General features: G+C 38.0%; 1 protein-coding gene across 1 annotated transcript; it reads left to right on the forward strand.

Annotated features, from left to right (window-relative positions):
• Nucleotides 1-3,741: 3,741 nt before the first annotated feature.
• dap (death-associated protein) lies at nucleotides 3,742-21,299 on the forward strand. The gene is made up of 5 exons (XM_016441201.1): nucleotides 3,742-3,966; nucleotides 4,962-5,061; nucleotides 16,667-16,709; nucleotides 20,696-21,226; nucleotides 21,257-21,299. The coding sequence occupies exons 1-4, from the start codon at nucleotides 3,912-3,914 to the stop codon at nucleotides 20,813-20,815; spliced, it is 318 nt and encodes a 105-aa protein (XP_016296687.1). The 5' UTR covers nucleotides 3,742-3,911; the 3' UTR covers nucleotides 20,816-21,226; nucleotides 21,257-21,299.
• Nucleotides 21,300-22,505: the final 1,206 nt, after the last annotated feature.

Consider the following 22,505-nt stretch of genomic DNA (forward strand, 5'->3'; position numbering starts at 1 on the left):
TGCTTATTGACAGAGCCAGACATTACTGGCACAAATTTCTCTGCACAATACAGCTCTTCAACCTGTGAGTGATATATAACAATCAAATACTGCCTCCGTCAGGCTCAGATCAGCAGCTGCTGTAGGTCCTAAAACCATAACGGTTTGATTGCCTTGCACTATACGACAACTGTTTTCTTAAACCCAGAACACATAGGCTTTTTGTGTTCACTGATGTATATCCTTTAATGATGGGATACTTCACCTAGCAATTATGGACAGCATCTGATGCTACAAATGCAGAATTCTGCTCCAAAATATTTGATCATATATTGATTCGTATGCAGTTATGGCTGTTTGCATTATTTTATCAGCTGCTTTAAAAGTGCCATTCCATAAGGCTTGCTTGTGTGGCTTGTTTCAAAATGAAGACTCCTGTCATTTATTAAAGCATTAGTCTCCCCTCTAGTGGTCATGATTCACCTCAGTGTAAATTCATCAATGCAGCTCAACATCTGCCACAGAGAGTGCTATAGATAAGGGCAAACACCTCAGATTTTTATATCGAACAACTGATTTATGCACTTGTGAAGAACAAAACTTGATTTACTGATACTGAGAAACTGAGAAATTGTGTTTGCATCGCAGCTTCAGACTTGAATAGCCTTGGGCCAAACTCTGACCCCTTTGATATGATATCTATATGATTCTGCACACAATAACACAGGGGTTAATATAAAGTATATAGGACAATGATCTCAAATAGGCTATGCATTCCAAAACGTTTAATGAGAGGAACCCCTTGTGTTGTGTACTTGTGTAAAACTGACATGATTCCCTTTCCTCATAGTGTAAACGTAACTTACCATTAAAATCACATTCACTGTATTTCTGATTATTAAAATAATGTTTCTTTCTCTCTCTCTCTCTCTCTCTCTCTCTCTCTCTCTCTCTTCCGGTGCGAGTGTGAGCGTGAGTGTTCGGAGCGGCGTGAGTGTGGAGCGTGATTTTGCGAGTGAGTTTTTTCTTCTTTTCTTTCTTTTTCTGTGTTATTGCCTTTCTCTTCTCTCTTTGTTTTGTTGTTTGTTTGAATTGGGCTGCGGGGGGTTTTCCCCCTTGTGCGGCTATGGCAGTTTTTTAAATAATCTCACGCGACGTCATGGTGTTAAAGTGGCGTCCGCGGTGAGTGTCGAAGACGGCTGTTTGGCAATGGGTCTCTCTCTCTCTCTCTCTCTCTCTCTCTCTCTCTCTCTTAATTGCAGCTTTGCATCATCTAATATAATGCAATAGGTCTACCAGCTGTAGTGATATGAGCACCAGCACTGTCGGGAGTTCTTGACTAATTTTTTCCCAGACATAATTGTTTGATAAGATTCCCTATTATTATGTCTGCTAGAGTTTCCCATACAAATTTTAGCCTTAATAAAATTTAACACAGGATTTTCACACTGCGCTTAACCGGGTTTCTTCGTTCTAAACCTCGCTTTTAACCCCAGGTAAGCACAGTTTCACACTTGTAATTTAGAAGCGGGTTATTAAACTTCGATACAACTTGAACAGAGAGAAACGAAGTTAGAATGTTACGGCTAGAATCTTACAGACACTAGTGTTGGGTCGTTCTTGAACGATTCGTTCGTTTTGAACGAATCTTTAATGTGACTCGGGAAGAACGAATCGTCTCAGGGAGTGATTTGTTCAGTCATGCATGCGCAACATCCTATAGCTTCTATACTGGAATTAGTCAAGTAGTTTACCTGTTTCGAGTCTTCGGGTTTTTCGAGTCATTCGTTCATCGCGTGGCGAGAATGCGCACTGCCCGCTGTTCTTCTCCCTGTCTCACTCCCCGCTGGAGGGGGACGCTCTGACATCGCACTGGCCAGCAGCCAGGCTGTATGCGTTTCCTCCAATCAAGATATTGCCACTGGTGTTATGCAAGATCAGGGAGGAGGGGGCTTCGGCGATACTCATCGCCCCGAACTGGCCGAACCAGTCTTGGTTCCCGGACCTGACAGAGCTGCTGGTGGCGCCGGCCTGGCCGATCCCCATCAGGAAGGATCTGCTGTCTCAAGCGAGCGTCTCAGTGTGGCACCCCAACCCGGAGTTATGGAGCTATCATGTGTGGCTGCTTAGGGGATATCAGAGGAGCTGACCGCCCTGCATTCTTGTGGGTGTGACGCTCTCGGAGGCGCGGGTGCCCTTCAGGAGATGTTTGTATGCTCTATGTTTGTGGTGCAGTGATGTTCATATCGACCCGGCTGCTTTCTCCGTGTCAGATGTTCTGCGTTTTCTACAGTACAGGCTGGATAGTGTATGTCTGCCATCAATACTGAAAGTCTATTTGGCCGCTATTGCCTCGTTTCGTTCCCCGCTGGGCAGGCAATCGATCTGTAGGCACGCGCTGGTGGTGAGTTTCCTTAAGGGAGCGATGAGATTGCATCCCCCGCGTCCGCCTTCAGTCCCGCCCTGGGACCTAGAGGTGGTGTTAAGAGCTCTTTCACAGCCACCATTCGAGCCTTTAGCATCCGTTAATATGAAGGAGCTATCTCTCAAAACTGCACTTCTTCTTGCCCTCGCTTCGGCTAAGCGCATAGGGGATTTACATGCGTTTTCTGTGGACAGTGACTGTATTCGCTTTGGACCCGGCAACTGTAGCGTCACTCTCTGGCCGAGGCCGGGCTACGTGCTTAAATCACTATCTACCCCTTTCAGAGCGCAGACTGTTTCGCTGTCTGCCCTGTCTTCTGAGTCATCGACCTCGCGTGATGCGGACGCTCAGACTTCGGTGTGCCCGTCAGGGCTTTGAGGATTTACATTGACCGTTCGGCCAACTTTCGGCAATCTGACCAGCTTTTCGTGTGCTACGGTGGTCGTGCGAAGGGCCGGGCCATGTCAAAACAGAGACTTTCCCACTGGATTGTGGACGCTATCACGGCTGCTTATACGAGCCAAAGTTTGGAATGCCCCTTTCACATTAGGGCCCACTCAACAAGAGCTATCGCCTCCTCCTGGGCGTGGTCGAGAGGTATGTCTATTCAAGATATATGCTTTGCAGCCCACTAACAGACACCCATTGCCGACGTTCCTTAATCACGTGTTTGGCAAAGTCACACAGAAACCCCGCGCGTTTTAACAGCAGCTTCAGCGACAAAACAAGTCAAAGAATGGTGACAGAAAACGCATTAATTGGAGTTTAAAAAGAGACCGTTTCATTTTTACCTTTATAGTCCAAAAAGTCCATCCTGGAAAACTTGTTCTCAGGAATATTTAATTAAAATACGTGAATGTTTAGAGCCTTTACGTAGAGGTCACGTGTCGCGGTCATCCAATCGCTGACAGTTTGACACTAAACGCCGTAAATATGAACGTCATTTCATGAATTTCCAGGAGGATTAAATTATGAGCAGTGTGAAACGTGAAGGATTCCTTTTACCCGGGGCTCAGAATGACCCAGAGTTAATGATTTCAGGTATGAAAAAGAGTGCATCGACCGGGGACCTCATCTCATGTGAGTAATGTTACCATAAATAATTTTAATTAAATTATGCTGATGATTTATCAATCATTTTTTAAATATAAAAACAAAGGCATTTTCTTCCCTCTCTCTATCACCTGTTTGGGCTAGTATGTATTTATTAATAGAAGCTACACGGCTCCTCTACAAATGCATGCAGGTTTGTATTTTCTGATTCTTCTCGTATGTTCCATTAGACTTTCCATAGTAAAAAGAGGGACCTCCTTTCTCAATAAACGCTCCTATTGGTTGGAGCCGACCACTGGTGTCATCACGCACCGTTGCCAAACAATGGGCAGGAAAAAGCCACGTTGACGAAGTCGACAGAAGTGTGCGTTGTTTTTCAGCCAGGAAACTGAAGGATTGTTTTTATTTTGAAGACAACGAAGCAACTCTTTGGAAGAAGCGCTTGACAGCAGCCATGTCATCGCCGCCCAAAGAGAAAATCGAGACCAAAGCTGGACATCTTCCTGCTGGTAATGTCTCTGTGCTACTGCTACTGCTTCTGCTGTTGTTGTTTTTCTGCTGGGAAGTCTTGTGGATCAATCCACCAATGGGCGCCTTTTTCATTTGGAAAATGTGATTTAAAAAGTGCATTATTGTAGATTTTAGACATTGCATTGGATCTCTTATTTAATAAATGTTCATTAAATTGCATTGTGCCATCCCGGGTTAATACTGCTACATAAATAAATTTGTTGGGATATAGCTATGCCTATAAATAAAATGTGCTCAGGGTCATGACACTTTTAGGTGTTTTTTAGAAAATAATTTGATTCTGATGTTTCTACTAAGTTTGTTTACTGTGCAAAAACATGGTAACAGGGTTGGTATAACACGTGTGTGTGTGTGTGTGTGTGTGTGTGTGTGTGTGTGTATATTGAAATAAGGATAAGTTGGAAAGAGGGATGGAATGGGCAAAAAAGACTTCCAACAAAAATGGAATAAAGTTACTGGATTTTGGTTGGCGCGTCAAGAAAAATACCTATAATAAAAGTTGGTGTCAGATCTTCATTGTTTACACATATGCTCACAAGGGATTTGAAAGTCATACTTTTATGGATTTTCCCTAGTGCATGATTCAGCTGATGTGTTATGCTGCTTGCAAGCTCTTCCCAAGTAGCCATTTGTCTCTAAGAGGCAGTGTATGTTAAAGATCAACCATGTTTGATTATGTGACATGGTGCAGATTTTCAATATTTTTCCTTTCACAAAATGTAAATGTGTGATTTTGCATTGTGTTTCACTCTGTCAGCATATCTGTCAGTGTGGTGTAAAGTACACAAGAAATCAGATAACAATGTGTGTAATGGCCCTAAAAGTAGGCCAAGGGAAAAAAGATAGCATAAGGTTGCACATTAAAATGGCCACTTGTGATTTATGTTATTTGATTACATTGTATAATAAATGCAATTTCAGTTACCACCAGTGTCTGGAAATAAACTCTGAACTGTTTGTTTATTTATGGCAGTAAAAGCAGGAGGCATGCGGATAGTTCAGAAGCACCAATCTGCAAATGATGTGCCAGACAAGAAGAATGACAAAGACAGTAAAGAATATGAGACTGAGATGTAAGTATTCTGACCTTCACATTTCTGAAGTATGGATTTCAATTCTGTTTCACCATACACCTCTGCACTGACAGACTGTTTTTTCTAGTGAAGCATATGGTCGTCTCTATTTTCAGCTATAGCTTGTCAGAATCATTATTGCTTTGTTTTTTATTGATTGATTTTATGAAGTATATTTGAAGAGATTCTAGGCTCATAAGTCTTATAATTTTGATGCTTCTCCAATAGAGAATAAAAATCAAAATAGGTTTCAGTTCTTATACATCACTTCATAACCCTGTAGTATCTTTCTGCTCATGCTTATACTTTTTAGTTTTGTTTACTTGCACGCTACCAACCTTTTAAAACCTCCTCAGATAAACTATTTCCAGCAATAACCAGCCTCTTATCAAGACAAACAGCATTTTATGACATTTTTTTGCACGGCTCACTTTAATAGTTCATTCTGGTTGGTCAGTCGCTGAATTCTGCTGGTGGATATTTTGAATAATAATATTAAACTGTGATTGTTGTTTAAATAGATATTTCCAATTTTCTCATAGAAGTTTCTATTTAAAAGAATGTGTTTGGTTTTTGTCTTTTTTTCTGAAACACTGAAAACAGCAGATCATGAGTTGCTGGCGTGTAAGAAAACACAGTGCCGCACTGAAACGCACAGTATATACATTTATTTAATTAAATTGCATACTTTGTGATTTGATGATTGCACTAAGCCATATCTCGTTTTCATTTTTAATGTGATTAATCATGCAGCCCTACTTCAAGGGATAGTTCACCCAAAAATTTAAATTCTGTCATTAATCACTCATGTTTGTTGTTTATATTCAGATCAAAGAGTAAACAACTTAAACAACATATGTTGCATATGTTGTTTACGTATGTGATACTCCCCAAAATGGCACTATAGGGTGACGCGGAGACAAATTGCTGAATAAAGTCGTTATTTTTGTTTTCTTTGCACAAAAAGTATTCTCGTAGCTTCGTAAAATTACGGTTGAACCCCTGATGTCACATGGATTATTTTAAAGATGTCCTTGCTACGTTTCTGAGCCTTGATCGTGTAAGGATCCTTGCTGTCTATGGGAGGGTCAGAGATTTCTCAGAATTGATCAAAAATATCTTAATTTGTGTTCCGAAGATGAATGGAGGTCTTACGGGTTTAGAACGACATGAGGGTGAGTAATTAATGACAGTAGTTTTTGGGTGAACTATCCCTTTACTTTCCAAGTAACACAATTCTTTATAGACTTTAGTAACACTATGAAAGTCTTGGTTCAGCATTAAGTCTGAGTTGAATATTTGATCAGTGACACAGGAGTGCAATTCCCATATGACTGTGGGTATATGGAGAGGTTTCTGCTAAAACGAGAAATGTTTTTCTTAGCTTGGACTTTCTCTGCTCTGTGTTGGTGAAGCGGCCCACACTAAACCAGAATATTTAATATGATGATGAAGTCACTGTTAGTGCCCATCTGTCTCTCGATGACTAAGAGTGAAGGTGAATTTGGCCGTCTTTACACACATTTCTTGATTGGTGAGCACATGACAATCATTTTTGGTCACAAACTAAATGTAACAATCTTGGGTGTGTCAGTTAGGATGTGGCAACAGCCGGATATTGCCACGTGTTCCTTTTTTTCTTTTTCTTCATTGTGGTTGAGTGTGTTTAGATTAAATAGTTTTCACTGAGTTTTCTGCTTGTTGCTACTAGGTAGCTGTCTAGCTGTTAGTTGCGCAAGTGCACATGTGCAGTGCAAAAGTTTCACAGTCCTCAGATTTCCCCGTTTGTGTTGTGTCATAGCTGACCTGTTTTCAGCGCTACTGAGGTGTGTTCATAGGGTTTGACTGCTGATTCTTATGGGCTTTATGGCTTTGTTAGCGGTCCCCTCCACCCCGGTACCTGATGACTCATGGGCCGCCCCGTTACAGCGGGTCTGCAAGCGAGCCCTTATCAGCTCACTCAGCCTGCTGCAGGAAATCCTACGAGGTGTATCATTCCTGAACAAGCTTAAAGCTGCTTTTAATATCTCTTTGGCTTTCCTTCAGAAACGTGGCAGCCATTCGCAAGTGGACGTTTCAGAGAAGAGTTTGAAATGCAGTTTCAGTGCCCAAGCACTGTGATGTTAGAATGTGATCCGTCCACCCACGTTATTCGGTTTGGCATTTTCTCGCACCACTGGCAAGCCAAGAGGAAGCTCGCCATTTTCCTGTGTTGTCTCTTTGTGCTCAGATGGTTTTCCAAAGCTTGTTTTAGTTGTTGACAACAATGAGATTCTTTGCATGGTTATTATGGTGGTTGGTTATTATCAGTTAATTCAACTTTTAGGCTAATAGTATGTTATAGGCCAGTTATTTTTTCTGCTTGGCTGATTAATGGATGTTTCTTCATCTTTGTGTTGATTCCCAAAACTCCCAATTTAATTGTTTTTATGATTTTTGTTTTTTAAATAAATCCTTTTTTTTCTTACTTAATCAGGGGAGTTTCATTTAAAGTTATGTAAAATAAAAACAGGAACAAATCATTACAGCAGAAATCATCTTCTACGAATGTTTTATTTTTCTAAATATTTAATATTAATATAAAAATGTCAATCTTTTTAAATTTTTCAAGTGAATGCTAAGTGAATTAATTTAATGAATGTATTATATTAACTATGTATTGCAATTAAATTTAAAATACTCTCATATTTAAATCTAATTGTAATACATTTAATCAATTTTAATATAATTTCACCCATTTTCTGTATGTATGTGTATTTATGTAACTGCATACAGTATGTTTTCAGTCACTAACTGAGCAAAAATAGCGCATTCACATCATACCAGAATTAACAAAATTACAAGGTTCTGACTTGTAAAAAGTGTTCACATCTTCGTTGAACTCCTAATCACAACTTGTAAACTTCAAATATGCTCTGACTTGTATCTTCTGACTGCTGTAGTGTCATGCAGAAGTAGTAGCAACTTTAGTAGTAAAATTCTTTAGTAACTTTTCTGTTTAATAATTCTTAAACTGACTACTTATAATATCAAAATAAAGCTAGAGTAATCTGACATGAATCTGATTAAATAATACATCTAACACAGAGATGAATATCTAACTTATGTAAGTTTATTAATAAGGCATTTGCAAAAAAATGGAAAATAAATTGTGGCTATTGATTACTCAAATAACACAAATTAATTTTGGCATTTATAGTGTTGCCATAGAAACTCGTAATTCCAAATCAAAGGAAATTAACAGCTCAGAGCTAATATTAATGGTAGTATTAAGAGCCACTAAAAAAATGAAATTATCATACCCTAAATTTAGAAGTGATATAGATAATAAAATTACATTTCCCAACCAAGGAGACATTTTCGCATCTGATCCACCAAGTTGCTTGTGGCCCTCAATGTATGCATGTGGGGGACTCGCATAACTAAACATAATAATCCATCGGCAAGAGTGAGCCATTAAAGATGTCTGGCACACATTTAGGGAGTCAAAAGAAAAAGATTTTGCCAATATAATGTACCAGACAAAGACAAAATGCAAGACAGTAGTTGCAAATAGAAGCTCAACAACCGAGAGAGACAGAAGCAAAATCCTTCACAATACATCCTCAGAAAGTGCTGTGGAATTAAATTAGGACCTCTGTGACCCTGTCTCAGCTGGGTTTAGTTTCAGAACGCTGGAATGAGGGAAATTGTACAGTAGTTGTACAAGGCCAATGCACAAGACCTGGTGTAAGGAGCCAAAACTGAACAATGGACAGAAGTAACATGCCTGAATTGTCATCTTACACTCGATTTCCTTCATCTGGGTTGGTTTTGTTTGGCGAAAGCTAAGCGGTGTTCTCTGCAAACATTATTCCTTCACAATAGGGGTTGCACAGACTAATCGACTAGTTGACTTCAATGCTCTGCCATGATGCTTTAAGCTGTACGTCGACTAGTCGCTGGTCCTATAGAGGGCGCAACAGGATAAGAAATCTTTGAAGGACTTCCACATTTACGCTCCGTTTCCAAACAGTTCAAATGACAAATAAATGCATACTCTGAAAGCGCTCCACAAGACGTGTGATTATATTACTGGATGCTCGAAATTGAACGGGAGAATGCACGTTTTAAACGGCTTATTGTACAGGTAAGTTAATCGCTGTTCTAATCTAATGCACTGCTGCACTGTACCGCACACACACATAGGCTACAGACAGTAGCGTGTACATCACGCGCACAGAATCATTCAGCGCGGAAATGTATTGTCAACACTGTTCTGTGATTTCTCAATAAAATAGCTTAGAAACTGAAAAGTTCAAGCATATATTTCTTAACAACTAAATTCCACAGCTTCACTACTAGTAGAGAGACGCTGCCAGGTAGAATTAATTCACACACGCAATCGCTCTCACTAATGCATTCATATTAATGTAATCTTTACTGTGCTACTTTATCTGTATCTGATTTAGAACGAGCAGAAATCTGTGAGAAATATAACGACCCAAAGACAAAAGAACTGATAAAAGAGCTGTTATAGGAGCAACAGCCATGTGGGCAGCGCTGTGTCATATGCCATAGCTGTGCACAAGCTGTTTATCACAGCTCCAGACTTATTTGTTCATTAATGACGTCATCAGCGACTAGTCGACTTCTACTCGACTTTCATCACATAAAAGTCGACTTTAAAAAATCAGAAGTCGTTCAACCCCTACTTCACAATGCTCCCATACACGCCTTTAAACAAATTCACAGATGTTTTCAGTGAGATCAGAATGAAGTCTAATGCTTTCCATGGCCACGGATCATTGAACCTTTATGAGCCGCTCTGGAGTGAGAACGTCCATCTCAAAAAGTTTCAGTTTGATTGAAGCGTTCCTGCTCTGTATTTCATCTTTTATTACAGATATTAATACATTTTTAAGTGTGTCCAGTGGCCGAATGTGCCAGACGTGCACACACTCGCCCATGTCTTACTCTGTTCACTCTTCCTCCATGTTCTCTTTGCTATCAGAGAGATGGCCTGTAAGCAGGTGGCTTCTGATGGAAAAATTGCACATTTGTCGAAGCAAGTCAAGTGGCACTGTCTAGGGACCACCTGTCAAATGTGATTTGGGCTTCTCAGATGGATCGGAGGCCAAAATGGAATGGGTCTGAGATGCTAATGTGATGTGCTGTGCTGGTGAGCTCACTCTTTGATGCGTCCGCCTCCGCTGTCTTCCCTGTCCTTTCTTTATACTTAAGCCCAAAGTATACTTTGGCCATCCGCGGTTCGCAATGATCTATAATTTGTGTCATCAGGAGTGTCCATGCATACAGCATTCGCTAAAAAGTTATACTACTTTTTGCGTGCTTCGTAATATGCATTACTGTTCAAAAGTTTGGGGTCGTCAAGTTTTTTTAAATGTTTTTGAAGTCTCTTATGCTCATGAAGGCTTCATTTATTTGATCAAAAATACAATAATATTGTGAGGTATTGTTGCAATTTTCTATTTGAATACATTTCATTTTGAATAAAATGTAATTCATGTAATGCAATAAATTGTTTCCTGTGAATTTTCAGCAGCCATTAATCCAGTCTGCTGTGTTGCATGATCATTCAGAAATCATTCTAATATGCTGATTTAGTAATCTAAAAACATTTGATCATTATCACAGTTGAAAACAGTTGTGCTGCTTAATATTTTTATGGAATAGATGAACAGAGAATAGAACGATAAATATTTGATTAATAGAAAATTCAAAAGAACAGCATTTATTAGAATTTATTTTGATTTTTTTTTTTTTTTTACAATGTGCAAGTTTGTTGCTTTTGATTAATTAATAATAGAAGTATTAGCTAACTGAGCAGTAGTGTAAATAATATAATAATAATAATTATTTATTTATTTATTTATATATATATATATATATATATTACACATTTTATTACATTGCTAATTTTGTGGCATCTGGATTTTTGTTTGTTTTCATTGAAATAATTAGTCAGAATATTAGGGCTTCTCGGTATGTTGAAGGTTTAGAAGAGTGTGTGTAACACATGGAGTGTGATTGCTAGTAACTGACAGGCAGATTCAGGTCATTAGCTGAACCCTGGAGCAGAAGCTGTTTCTTTAGAAGCTCATAGGCTGGACTGCGACTATTCTTACACACTGCAGTCAATGTTTGGCCACTTTACAGTAACTTCATCCACTGCGCTGGGGGAAACAACACCACATTTCAGCCCCTGCTAAAGCGCATCCCACTGCCTGCGTTCCGATGGTGAAAATTGGGATGGGTGCTGACTTTTAATAAAGCAACATGAAAAAAAGGAAAATAAAAATTGAAGTTTGATGACAATTATTTCCACGCTAGTTTCCCTCTCTGCGCTGTTTAGCGAAGTGTGCTGACGCTATTGGAATAATGGGCTCTTGGTGTGTTGTTTCAGTTAATCTGCTTAAATTTGCCTCACTGCTGTGTCGGAAGAATTTCTGTATAACTATATGTTATCTCATTACCACAGAAGTTACTTTTCAAATGTTCCGCCTGTCAGTCAAACCACACATGGAGCTGCATAACTGAAGTCCAAATCTGACTTCCCCATCCGCCCAGTGCTTTGAGGAAAAGATCTTTTGTGCATTATCTAGATTTTTGCCCAACTAGATCCTAAAATCAGTCATAATTGTGAGTATTTTAGTTCGGCAACACGCGTTTCCCATTTTTTCATCATCAGTTTTTGGAAAAACCTCAAGGGTTAGTCTCACTACTGCAAATTGTTGTATGATAAGGAACAGATACCGATGTCGTTTTACCCCATACCTTAGTTAATTTCAGAGGGGAAGGACTTTTTAATCGGATAATAGTAATTATAGCAAGCAAGCCATTCATCAGAGCACTATTGTGTTCGTGTCGTGCCACCTGTGTGTGATTTTTCTAACCTATCATCAGGCCACACAGAAAGCTCAGCAGAATTGTAACACCTCTCATTAACAAACTCCTGCTCATGTCATTTCATGTTCGTTTATTCAGTATTTTGGTTCATTTGATTGTGGTTTCAGAAGCCAGTAAGAGTGTACTACTCTGAGCTCTGTTTTACAGATGCTTTCCTCCGTCCACCCCTGTGTTTATATTCTGCTGATGTTGAGACTCAGTCTTGTTTGCAGCAGAGGCTAAGCATTAAGTCCAATTTTGCTTCGTTTGCACGGTTCATTCCCTTAGCTCCAGACGAGTGGTTTTTGCTGTTTCCTCCCGATTTAGCTCATCAGTAAATAAAAGCTATGCCATGTGGTTGCCATGACGACAGCAAGATGTGAGCATCTGTGCCGACTTGTTAATTGCAGCAATCGCTTTTGCTCCTGAAGCTGAGTTTGCTTGTAGTGTACCAGCTCACTCTCTTCCTTCCTACACACAATCTCTATCACTCTCTACAGGGGGTCTTCCCTTCCCTCGTCATATATATACCGATCAAAAGTTTGAGATCAGAAAGATTTTCAATTTTTTTTTAAAGAAGTCTCTTATGCTCATCGAAGTTGTATTTATTTGATCAAAAATACAGATAAAAACAGTAATATGAAATATTATTACAATTTAAAATAATGGTTTACTATTTTAATATAATTTAAAACATAATTTATTCCTGTGATGCAAAGCTGAGTTTTCAGCATCCTTACCCAGTCTTCAGTGTCACATGATCCCTCAGAAATCAATCTAATAAGCTGATTTATTATCAATATTGGAAACCGTTTTTGCAGCTTAATATTTTTTTGGAATCTGTGGTACTTTTTTCAGTATTCTTTGAATAAAAAGTAAAAAAAAAGAACAGGATTTAATTAAAAAAGAAATCTTTTGTAATAATGTACACCATTCAAATGTTTGGGGTTGGTAATTTATTTATTTATTTATTTATTGCAGCAAAGATGTGTTAAATCAATAAAAAGTGATGGTAAAGACTTTTTATATATATATATATATATTTATTTATTTCTATTTTGAATAAATATATATGTATATATATATATATATTTTGAATAAATGCTGTTCTTTTTAACTTTTTATTCATCATAAAGTTTTTTTTTTAATTGTAAAAATGCAGAAAGTTTTCTGTAAGGTGTAGGTTTTAGGTGTATGGTTGGTGTAGGGCGATAGAATATACAGTTTGTACAGTATAAAAACCATTACGCCTATGGAATGTCCCCATTTATTTTCAGAAGCCATTACTACAGTCTTCAGTGTCGCATGATCCTTCAGAAATCATTCCAATATGATGATTTGCTGCTCGGGAAATATTTCTTATTATTATCAGTGTTGATATTAACAAATATTTTTGTGGAAAACACAGATAAGTAAAATTTAAAAATCTAAATTAACACTTTTATTCACCAAGGAAACTTTCCATTTATCGAAGAATTCTGGAAACAAATGGATCACGTTTTCCACAAAAATATTAAGCAACAAATATTGCCTCAACCTTAATAATAAGAACTATTATTACTAACTAAGCATCAATAATAATTGATAACTGATCAACAAAACGGCATATTAGAATGATTTGTGACGGATCATGTGACACTGCTGCCTTCTGTATAAATTGTAGACTATCTTCTGCACAAGAACATTCTGTCTTGGCTTTTTGTGAATGTTTTTGTTTAAGATTAAATATTTCAGTTATTGACCTTCATATTAACCTTGTAATCTATTTCAGTTTGTGTGATTTTAGCTTTGTGAAATTAGACGCTCTTTAGGATTTAAACCGTCTCTTGCCTGGTTTAAACCCCAGCACACTGCTGCCACCCTCAGGTGAGGAATCTCATTGCTGAGAAAGGAATTGGGTGAACGGTGTACCTGATTAACATTTTATGTATCATAACTCTTAATCTGTACACAAAGGAAGTTCAAAGTATTGGGGTTAATAATTATATCCCAAAACATACCTTTTTGAATGACCTCCAAAGGAGAAATAGATAACATGTATTTGATCAGTTTTTATGTTCTCATCCTTTTCCATTCAGCAAATTCTAAACAAGCTATAACCGTTTAGAAATATAATCCTGCTTGCTTTTTTGAATTCGTTCACAGTATGATTTCAATAACTTGGCTTTTGATCCCAAAATCTCACATTTTCTTGAAACAGGGCTTTATAAGATTTTTGCCCTTAGAAAAAGGAGTGTCCGCTTAATCTGAGATTATACAGCTGTCTCTTTTAAAAGATAGGAAGCTATGTGACAGGTTGAGCAGCACTGTTATGCCTCAAAGTGAGATTATCCTTTTGCAAAGTCTCTCTCTCTTTTTCACTGTCTTGAGCTATCTTTGGAGTTTCCTTGGCTTCTCAGCGAGATGAAAGCCACAAACTTCTGACATATACTGGATTTCACAGCATTAGAGATGAAGCCCTTTCTCACAATGCCCTCATTTATGTTCAGTCTCAAGTATGTTGAGACATCAGGATGGTCTCACGAGGTGATAACAATTGAATTGTTTCCTTTTATAGCTCTGTTTCCTGCAGTGTGCGTGTAACAGGCGCTGTAGTATTTGACAGGGGCTACTGGAAATCGGCCACTCTTCAAACTTTCTCTTTGACATTATAATTCTATTTCCAATAGACCATTTTTCTTGTCAAGGTCAATTATCACTCTTGACCTTCTCTTCTGACTTAGTGCTTTAAGGGAAACGGTTGGCTTTGGAAAATGAATGAGAGTCATTTCTGAGGCTGACGGCTTGCTCAAGCCTGGGGCCATGTTTCTGCTCTGTGCTCAGATGGTGGTGGTAAATTCCCTGTCCCTCGGGAATGTTTATAGGCCATTTTGTACCTTACCCACTGCCTGGAGCACCTGGAGTTTTGTCAGCAGTCTGATTATATTACCTGAAATATGTAATGGATTACGTTACTAACTACAATTTCTGTCATGTAATTTAGAATCCGTAAGTTATAGTATTGTTTATTGTATATTTGATTCAACAGTGGATTCAGTGTACATCATTTCCAAAAAATATATATTTTATAATACTATAATATTATATTATTTCACTTTATTTTATTTTATGTATTTATTTACATTTTTTACTTTAGTTTATAATATCAAAATGCAATTACTTTTCAGTTGATGTCATCAGTGCCATGTGGCCTATTGGTTAATGTTAACCAATGTACAAATAGCTATTTAGGCCGGATCTTGTTTATTGTCATGTTTTACTCATCGGTGATATTGTATTCCATGTTAGGTTACAATTAGAAGAATAATTATCACGTTGATCCCACTGTAATTGGTGGCCCGGTGAATGCCGATCACTCATGCAGAACGTGAAATCTGTGTGATGTTGTTTCCATCAGGGCTGTAGCTAATTTGCTGCATTAGCATTCCATCCATGCATCCGATCAGATACGTGTCCGAATGGAGAAGACGCTTCCTTCCAGCGGTTATATGGAGTAGAGGGCATCTGCTGACAGCCGCGTCAGGTCTCTGATTGAGCTCGATTTTGCTCGAGCTCCCGCGCACATAATGATGCTGCCTGTTGACCTTCAGCTAATCAGCACAGGCCTCACAGTTTGATTTCATACTGCCGACAATCTGCTGTCAGCTCGCCGTTGATAAAATAATAAAATATGTATTTGCGGATGCTGATAAGTAGCCCTGATGATTTGTCACAAAGCCTTGCTATGTCTTTTGGGCTTTGTGATACTGTATAGCTACTACAATACAATATCTTAATATATCTATTATTAGTATAATAATTAATATTCCAATATTAATAATAATGCATTAAATATTCATAACTATTCACATTCAATCATTAATAATTCAGTAATTATTAATTGTGTAATTTTTCTTTAATATGTATCGTTTTTAATGTTTACTTTTCAAATATTAACATTAAAATATAGTATATACTTAATAATTATTAATTAAATACAGCCATTTAAGTAAAATTTTATATTCAGGTACATTCAAAATCTGTAATGCAAGAATGTCAATCTGAGATACAGTGGGATTTGCTATACATTCAAAGCACATTTTAAAAATCTGTAACGTAAAGAGTAAAATTAGTTAGTTAATAATGTAGTTGGGGAGGATTTAGATGGAAGAAGAGAAAAATTTACTGTTGAGGCAGATGTACATCTCACTAGCTGCTGTCTAAATTCACATTCACATGTATTGGATCTCTTATAAACCGTTTGTTTTTAGTTAGTTTAAATGTTTGGAAACCTCCATCTCATTTCACTCATCTTACCAGCAAACACAAACTTTGGCCCTCGCCGTCTGAATGAATTCTGTTTAAAGGTGTCTCTGGCCTAGACACAAGGCAGCACTATTGAGCCAAATCTGGTTGAAATCCGTGAAAGTATTTTTTCCCCTCTCTAAAATATGAGTGGTGTTATTCATTTCCAGAATACAGAGTTGTTTGTGTTCTCCTTCCATATTCCCTGTGGAAAAATTAATGATGCTAAAAAATCAGAGACTGATTAATATACAAGCTTATTTACAATCAGTTGCTATTTGACATGAGAATGTTTTGCTTCATAAACACTTTGTCATCTGTTTTGCTTATACTTCATTAACTAGCACATATATTTAAAGCATTTTTGCTTTTTGTTTTAAATGTATTGCTTTCTGTTTGTAACTGTGGCTTTCTTATTTTCCTCAATCTCTAGCCCACCAAAGCTACCTGTTGTGGTCTCAGGAGTTGTCACAAAGGTAGGTACACATGTCCATTGATTACATAACATCTAAATCAAACTAGGCCAGGTTGTCTCTGGTCCAACATTTTGAGTTTTGTTGGTGTCTACCAGTTAACTTTCTATTGACTTCGTCCAGAGCAACTTAGAGCAACCGCTGCTGTTTGCAAAAGATCTATTCATACCAAAGACTGACACCTGAATGTTCATGAGGCTAAATTCTACCCTGTACTCTAGGTGACACTGGTGTATAAATGCATCAGTTGGTCTGCCGACAGAGTAGAAAAAAAGGAGAAGACAGTCAAACGGCTCTTTGAGAGAAACACAGTGACAGGATGCAGATCAAGCAAGCTGTTAGGATTCATTTTAAGTCCAAATAAATTGCCAGTTTTATGTTTTAAAGGGATAGTTCACCCAAAAATGAAAATTGTAATTAATTACTCGCCCTCACATCGTTCCAAACCCATAAGAACTTTGTTCCTCTTCGGAACACAAATTAAGATATTTTTGATTCAATCCGATAGACAGCAAAGTAACTACCACATTCAAGGCCCAGAAAGGTAGTAAGGACATCGTTAAAATAGTCCATGTGACAAGAAATTGTTGAATAAAGGTGTTGTTTTTGTTTTCTTTGCGCACAAAAAGTATTCTCGTAGCTTCATAAAATTAAGGTTGAACCACTGATGTCACATAGACTATTTTAACAATGTCCTTGCTACCTCTCTAGGCCTTGTACGTGTCAGTTGCGTTGCTGTCTTTGCAGGGTCAGAAAGCTCTCGAATTTCATCAAAAATATCTTAATTTGTGTTCCGAAGATGAACAAAGGTCTTACGGGTTTGGAACAACATGAGGGTGAGTAATTAATGAAAGAACTTTCATTTTTGGGTGAACTATAGCTTTAATGTCAGAATAATTGAACACATGGTACCTAATATACACAGAAAAAGGGTAAAAAAGGTACAAATATGTCATTTTAAGGGTACTGCTCCAGTGACAAGCTGTTGTACCCCAAAAGGTACAATTCTGACCCATTTTTTTCTGTATGTATACATTCATGTACACAAATAAAAAGTGTAATATTATACATTTCTATCATTTTATTCTATTATGGACATATTTAAATATGTCATTCTCATCTTATTGGTCAGTCAGTTTTACATTTAGACCAGGGGTGGGCAAACTTGGTCCTTCCAGGTCACTTTCCTTCAGAGTTTAGCTCCAACTCTAATCAAACACACCTGAACCAGCTAATCATTGTCTTCAAGACTACTAGAAAGCTATAGGCAGGTGAGTTTTATCAGGGTTGGATCAAATCTCTGCAGGAAAGTGGCCTGGAAGGGCCAAGTTTGCCTATCACTGATTTATATATTTTGGACTGCTGTACATATAAAAAATATTGAATTGTCAGCATGTAAATGTTTATACTCCGTTTGAATAGCACTATAGGAACACCTTATTCATATTCAAACATTTACCTGCAAACAACTATTTGCCTCTGGTGTGAATGGTTCTTTAAATAATCAAAAGCAGAACCAAATTCATTTTAAAATGTTTAAAATCACCCAAGCCCGAGGCTCAGACATAGACAGTTTGCTCTGATAAAAGGCGTTTTAGTCTTGCATCACTTATTGAGATGATATCAATAGTCCAATGCTCTGGAGACTCTGTATGGGGTTTGTTGAAGAGCTGGGGCCAGTTGCGTAAACATAGCCACTGTGTTAAGACTGTGTCTTAAGAACTAGTTTGACCAACTAGTTGTTAGCCAAGAGTTATCAGACTTACCTTTTGGATTCAAATGAGACCATTCTCCCTTTTATAACTGACTTTAAGAAATTATGACCAGTCTTAAAGAGAAAAAATTAGATGACTAACTTTTTAAGTCTAGTCTAAGCGGTTTATGCAACCGGCCCCTGGTCTCATAGAGTCCACTCTGCTCATTTCCAGCCCGAGCTGACCTTAATCCGGTCCGTCGCCACGGGATTGGCCGCGTCTCAGGATTTATTGTGTTTTGATGGAGGCTGTGACATAATGCATCCATCTGTGCTTATGAGGAGGTGTATAAGAGAGCATTGTGATTGATTACGCATGTCACAATGTGTGACCCTAGATGCACATGGAGCACTTTTACTGAGGCAGTGGGCTCCTTTTACTTTGAAGTGATCTAAATAGTGCTCTAGTGCTCAAGAGACACAATTTCTGCAATATTTCCTCTCTAAATACTCACATCTGAGGCTCTTTTTGTCCTCTGGCAAGCTGGTAAACAGACAGAAAATGCCACGCTTGTGTTCAGTCTTGGACTGTCCACCCCGTAATCTACTTCAAAAGCTTCACATATTTGCTCTGAAAGACTCTCATACAGATTAAAGTGATGCTGAAGAATGTCTGCGGCTGCTGCTTTTTATCCTCACTGGGCATCCAGCGGCTGCACGTCAGATGCTTCTGTGTGCCGCTTTTCTTTTCATGTTAATAGACGTGTAACTAAGGCAAAGAGGTCTCAGCATCTCTTAAAAAGTAGTTTAGGTTTTAAAAAGATGGCAACCAAATGATATACTTGATGTCTTTGTTGTTGCTGATATGAATTGTCATAATTAAGCAATATCACATTCGAGTACTGGATATCATTCTGAGCAACAGCATAGTTGTGAGTGTGATATTCCTTAGAATCGTAAGTCATGTTTTTTCTACAAACATGAACAAAATTATTTTCAGTTGTTAAAATTACACAATTATATTCAATTTAATTTTGTTCATTTTCGTTAACTTCCTTGATCAGTTTTTAAACCCTGGCTATTATTGAGTCAGACACAATATGGCCAGTAAGTGTTTTCTTATTCCATCTTATTCTTATTCAAACAAAAAAAAACTATCAAAAAAAAAAAAAACTTTCAAAAAACAATGCTTCCACACTGGACTGCTCACATTCTCAGGTCTGGAACGCTGCGAACACAGCATTTATTATTTATATGATAATACATGTTTTAATCGTATTTTGAATTAGATTTTTACATTTTGTTTTCATTTAAATTTTACTTCAAGTTTTAGTAATTTTGTCCTGATGTCATGTTATTTTTTTATTACTATAAGAAATGTATTTTTGTTTCAGTTTTAGTTCTGTTTAAGTTTGTATTTATCATTTAGTAATTTTAGTGCTTCAGCTTATTTCAGTTAGTTGCCAAAACAACATTTCCAATTTTCGTTAAAAAAATGTTTATAATATTTATATTTTATTTCACCTTTATTTCAGTTAACACAAAAAGCCGTGTGTCCACCAAAACATTTTAGCCAGCTGAAAAAAAAATCAACTATGAGCGCTTCTGCAGCGCAACTTTTTTTTTTTTTTTTCAGTTGAGACGCTTTTGCGAATTAAGTATTGCTAGCAGTTTTTTGTTTGTTTGTTTGTTTTTTTCATATCAATATTCATAGTAGTTAAGGAATCCCATCTGGTACAGACATGAATACTCCGAGACAAGCAATCGTAGTACAAGGAGGATGTGACTGTTGGTCGGGGTTGGTCCTCCACTGTGATTGGACGGCTGACTACAAAGTGACAGTGATGAGCGCTGCTCAGCGCTTGTCACTCTTCTGGCGTTTTAAAAAACATGGCGCTCCCATTGAAAACAACTGGAAAAAACTGCGAGCTTCTGGAAAAAACGCTTTGGTGGACACGTGGCCTAATGGTTTCAGTTTTGGTTAATTACAGTATAATAAAGCCTGGCTCACAGACAGCAGTCATCAGTACTGGGCAGCTTTTCCCAAAAGCATTGTAAGCCTAAGTAGATTGTAGAACCATTGACACCAATGGTCTCTATGATCAACTTAGCTCACAATGCTTTTGAAAAACTCTGCCCTGGTCGACAACAGAGCACTCTTCGAACACCCTTCAGCCAATCAGATTAGAGAACCATGGCTGACTTTTGTCCAATTATTGGTGTGATTTACTGCACACAAAGCATTTGCCATGTCACCATTATAATTAGGTGTGTTTCTATTGGTTGTCCTTCTCAGGGGGATAAAGACTTCACTCCTACTGCTGCCCAGGTGGCCCATCAGAAACCTGTGCCTGCGGTACAGAAGCTGCCCCTGGCCCACCACATCAACCAGCACATCCACCAGCCCCGGAAGTGAGCCTCACACAACTCTAGACCACCCCGGCCCCCCGCACAGGGCCAGGACCACACCACCCCAAACACCTGCTCAGGTTGCCAGGGCTCTCTTGCCGTCAAGCATTCCGTACGCCCCCCTCCCCCTTCCGTCTGTGCCTGCAAGTGTCCTGTTTCCAACAGTATCATGACACACGTTCCTTTTCCTGTTTCTTACCTGTAGATCATTGCAACACTAAAATTGAAAGCTCCATTGCAAATCACTAATCAGAAACATGTTAATTATGTGGGTCCACGTCATGAGGGATGCTTGGAGCTGTGTTTTATTTTGTTTTAATTTTGTCTTACATAAATAGTTCCAGAGAGATGTAAATTGTATAAATCCTTTTTTTTTTTTTTTTTTTGAAGTCGGGGAATGTTGTATATTAGGCATAAGGTACTATGAATGTTGTATATTAGGCATAAGGTACTAGGTGTGGCTATCTGAATAAAGAGTTAATATAAAACCATACATGCCTTTTTGCTCTTGAAAACACATTCATAAGATAGAATTGCCTTGCCTGATGGAAACGTCAGTGCTTTCACAAACAAGTAGTAACATGTAAGGCTGAAATGATTTACAAAACTTTAATAGGGAGTCATGTGCCTTGGGTTGAATTAATTTCAGACATTTTTGGAGAATACATTTTTACCAGACAAAATAATCAATTATTGAAAGATTGCAAATGAATGTTAAAAATATAGAGGGGTAAATACTATAGCCGTCAGTGTGTGTGTGTGTATTTGTATATACATATACAGACACATTAAATATATATTTTTTCTATTATTTTAAATTTGACATATACATTTTTATTATATTGAATTAATTGCAGACATTTATATAGATTAAAAAGACGAATTTCAATGTTTTCTTAAAAAAATCATGCTAGAATTACCATATGATTGCTATATTTGTGTGTGTATGTATGTGTATATATATATATATATATATACACACACATACATACACGCACACGTGTGTGTGTGTTTTGAAGAATTGTAGAATTTGTGGAGAGTAAATTCAGTACTCGAATTGCATGCACTGAAATTTAAAAAACAATTGCCATGTCTGTTTTGTCCTATTAAATATTAATGATGTTAGTAAGAATATGCACTCAGCTCAGCAGGAAAATTTAATGTGTAATCCCATGGCCTACTTTTCATGATCTATGAACTAGTAGAGAGTGGCAAAGCCCGTCAACTTCCTGTTCGCCTCAGCCCCAGCTCATGTGGCGCTGAGCCACCAAGCCTAATGCCACTCAGGATTTGCCCCGTTCTCTTCCTCTGTTTCATTATCTCATGTTCTCCAGCTCTCCTCCTATCTCGCTCCGTTCGTTCACTTTGTGTTCCACTCAGTGTCGATAAGAGCCAGCAGCTGCCACAAACTTCAGGTTGTTCCCACAGCATGTTCTGGGCCCAAAGCAGCAAAACTTATGCATACGTGCCGTTAGCAGACCAGCTGGCCAAACCTGCTTGTTCCCACTCGGACAAGGTGAACCTCAAAGGCATGAGTGACAGCTAAACCCTTACGAAATGTCATGTTTCAGGTCAAGGTTGTACTTTTCTTCAGCATGGTATCTGGAAATGGAGCACTGGTTTTGAAGCCAGTTCAGAGTGATCCAAACCCTGGGGTCTATCTGACATTCAGGCCTTCTCAGTGTATTTGTCTTTGA

Source organism: Sinocyclocheilus anshuiensis, unplaced genomic scaffold (assembly GCF_001515605.1).
Source record: "Sinocyclocheilus anshuiensis isolate Anshui unplaced genomic scaffold, SAMN03320099.WGS_v1.1 scaffold655, whole genome shotgun sequence".
NCBI lineage: Eukaryota > Metazoa > Chordata > Actinopteri > Cypriniformes > Cyprinidae > Sinocyclocheilus > Sinocyclocheilus anshuiensis.

What these genes read in the sequence shown, in the direction of transcription:
- dap (XM_016441201.1), top strand. Translation starts at nt 3,912, where the DNA reads ATGTCATCGCCGCCCAAAGAGAAAATCGAGACCAAAGCTGGACATCTT. An exon ending in AGCTGGACATCTTCCTGCTG is followed by an intron (nt 3,967 to 4,961) that starts GTAATGTCTCTG and finishes TATTTATGGCAG; the next exon opens with TAAAAGCAGGAGGCATGCGG. An exon ending in TCTCAGGAGTTGTCACAAAG is followed by an intron (nt 16,710 to 20,695) that starts GTAGGTACACAT and finishes TGTCCTTCTCAG; the next exon opens with GGGGATAAAGACTTCACTCC.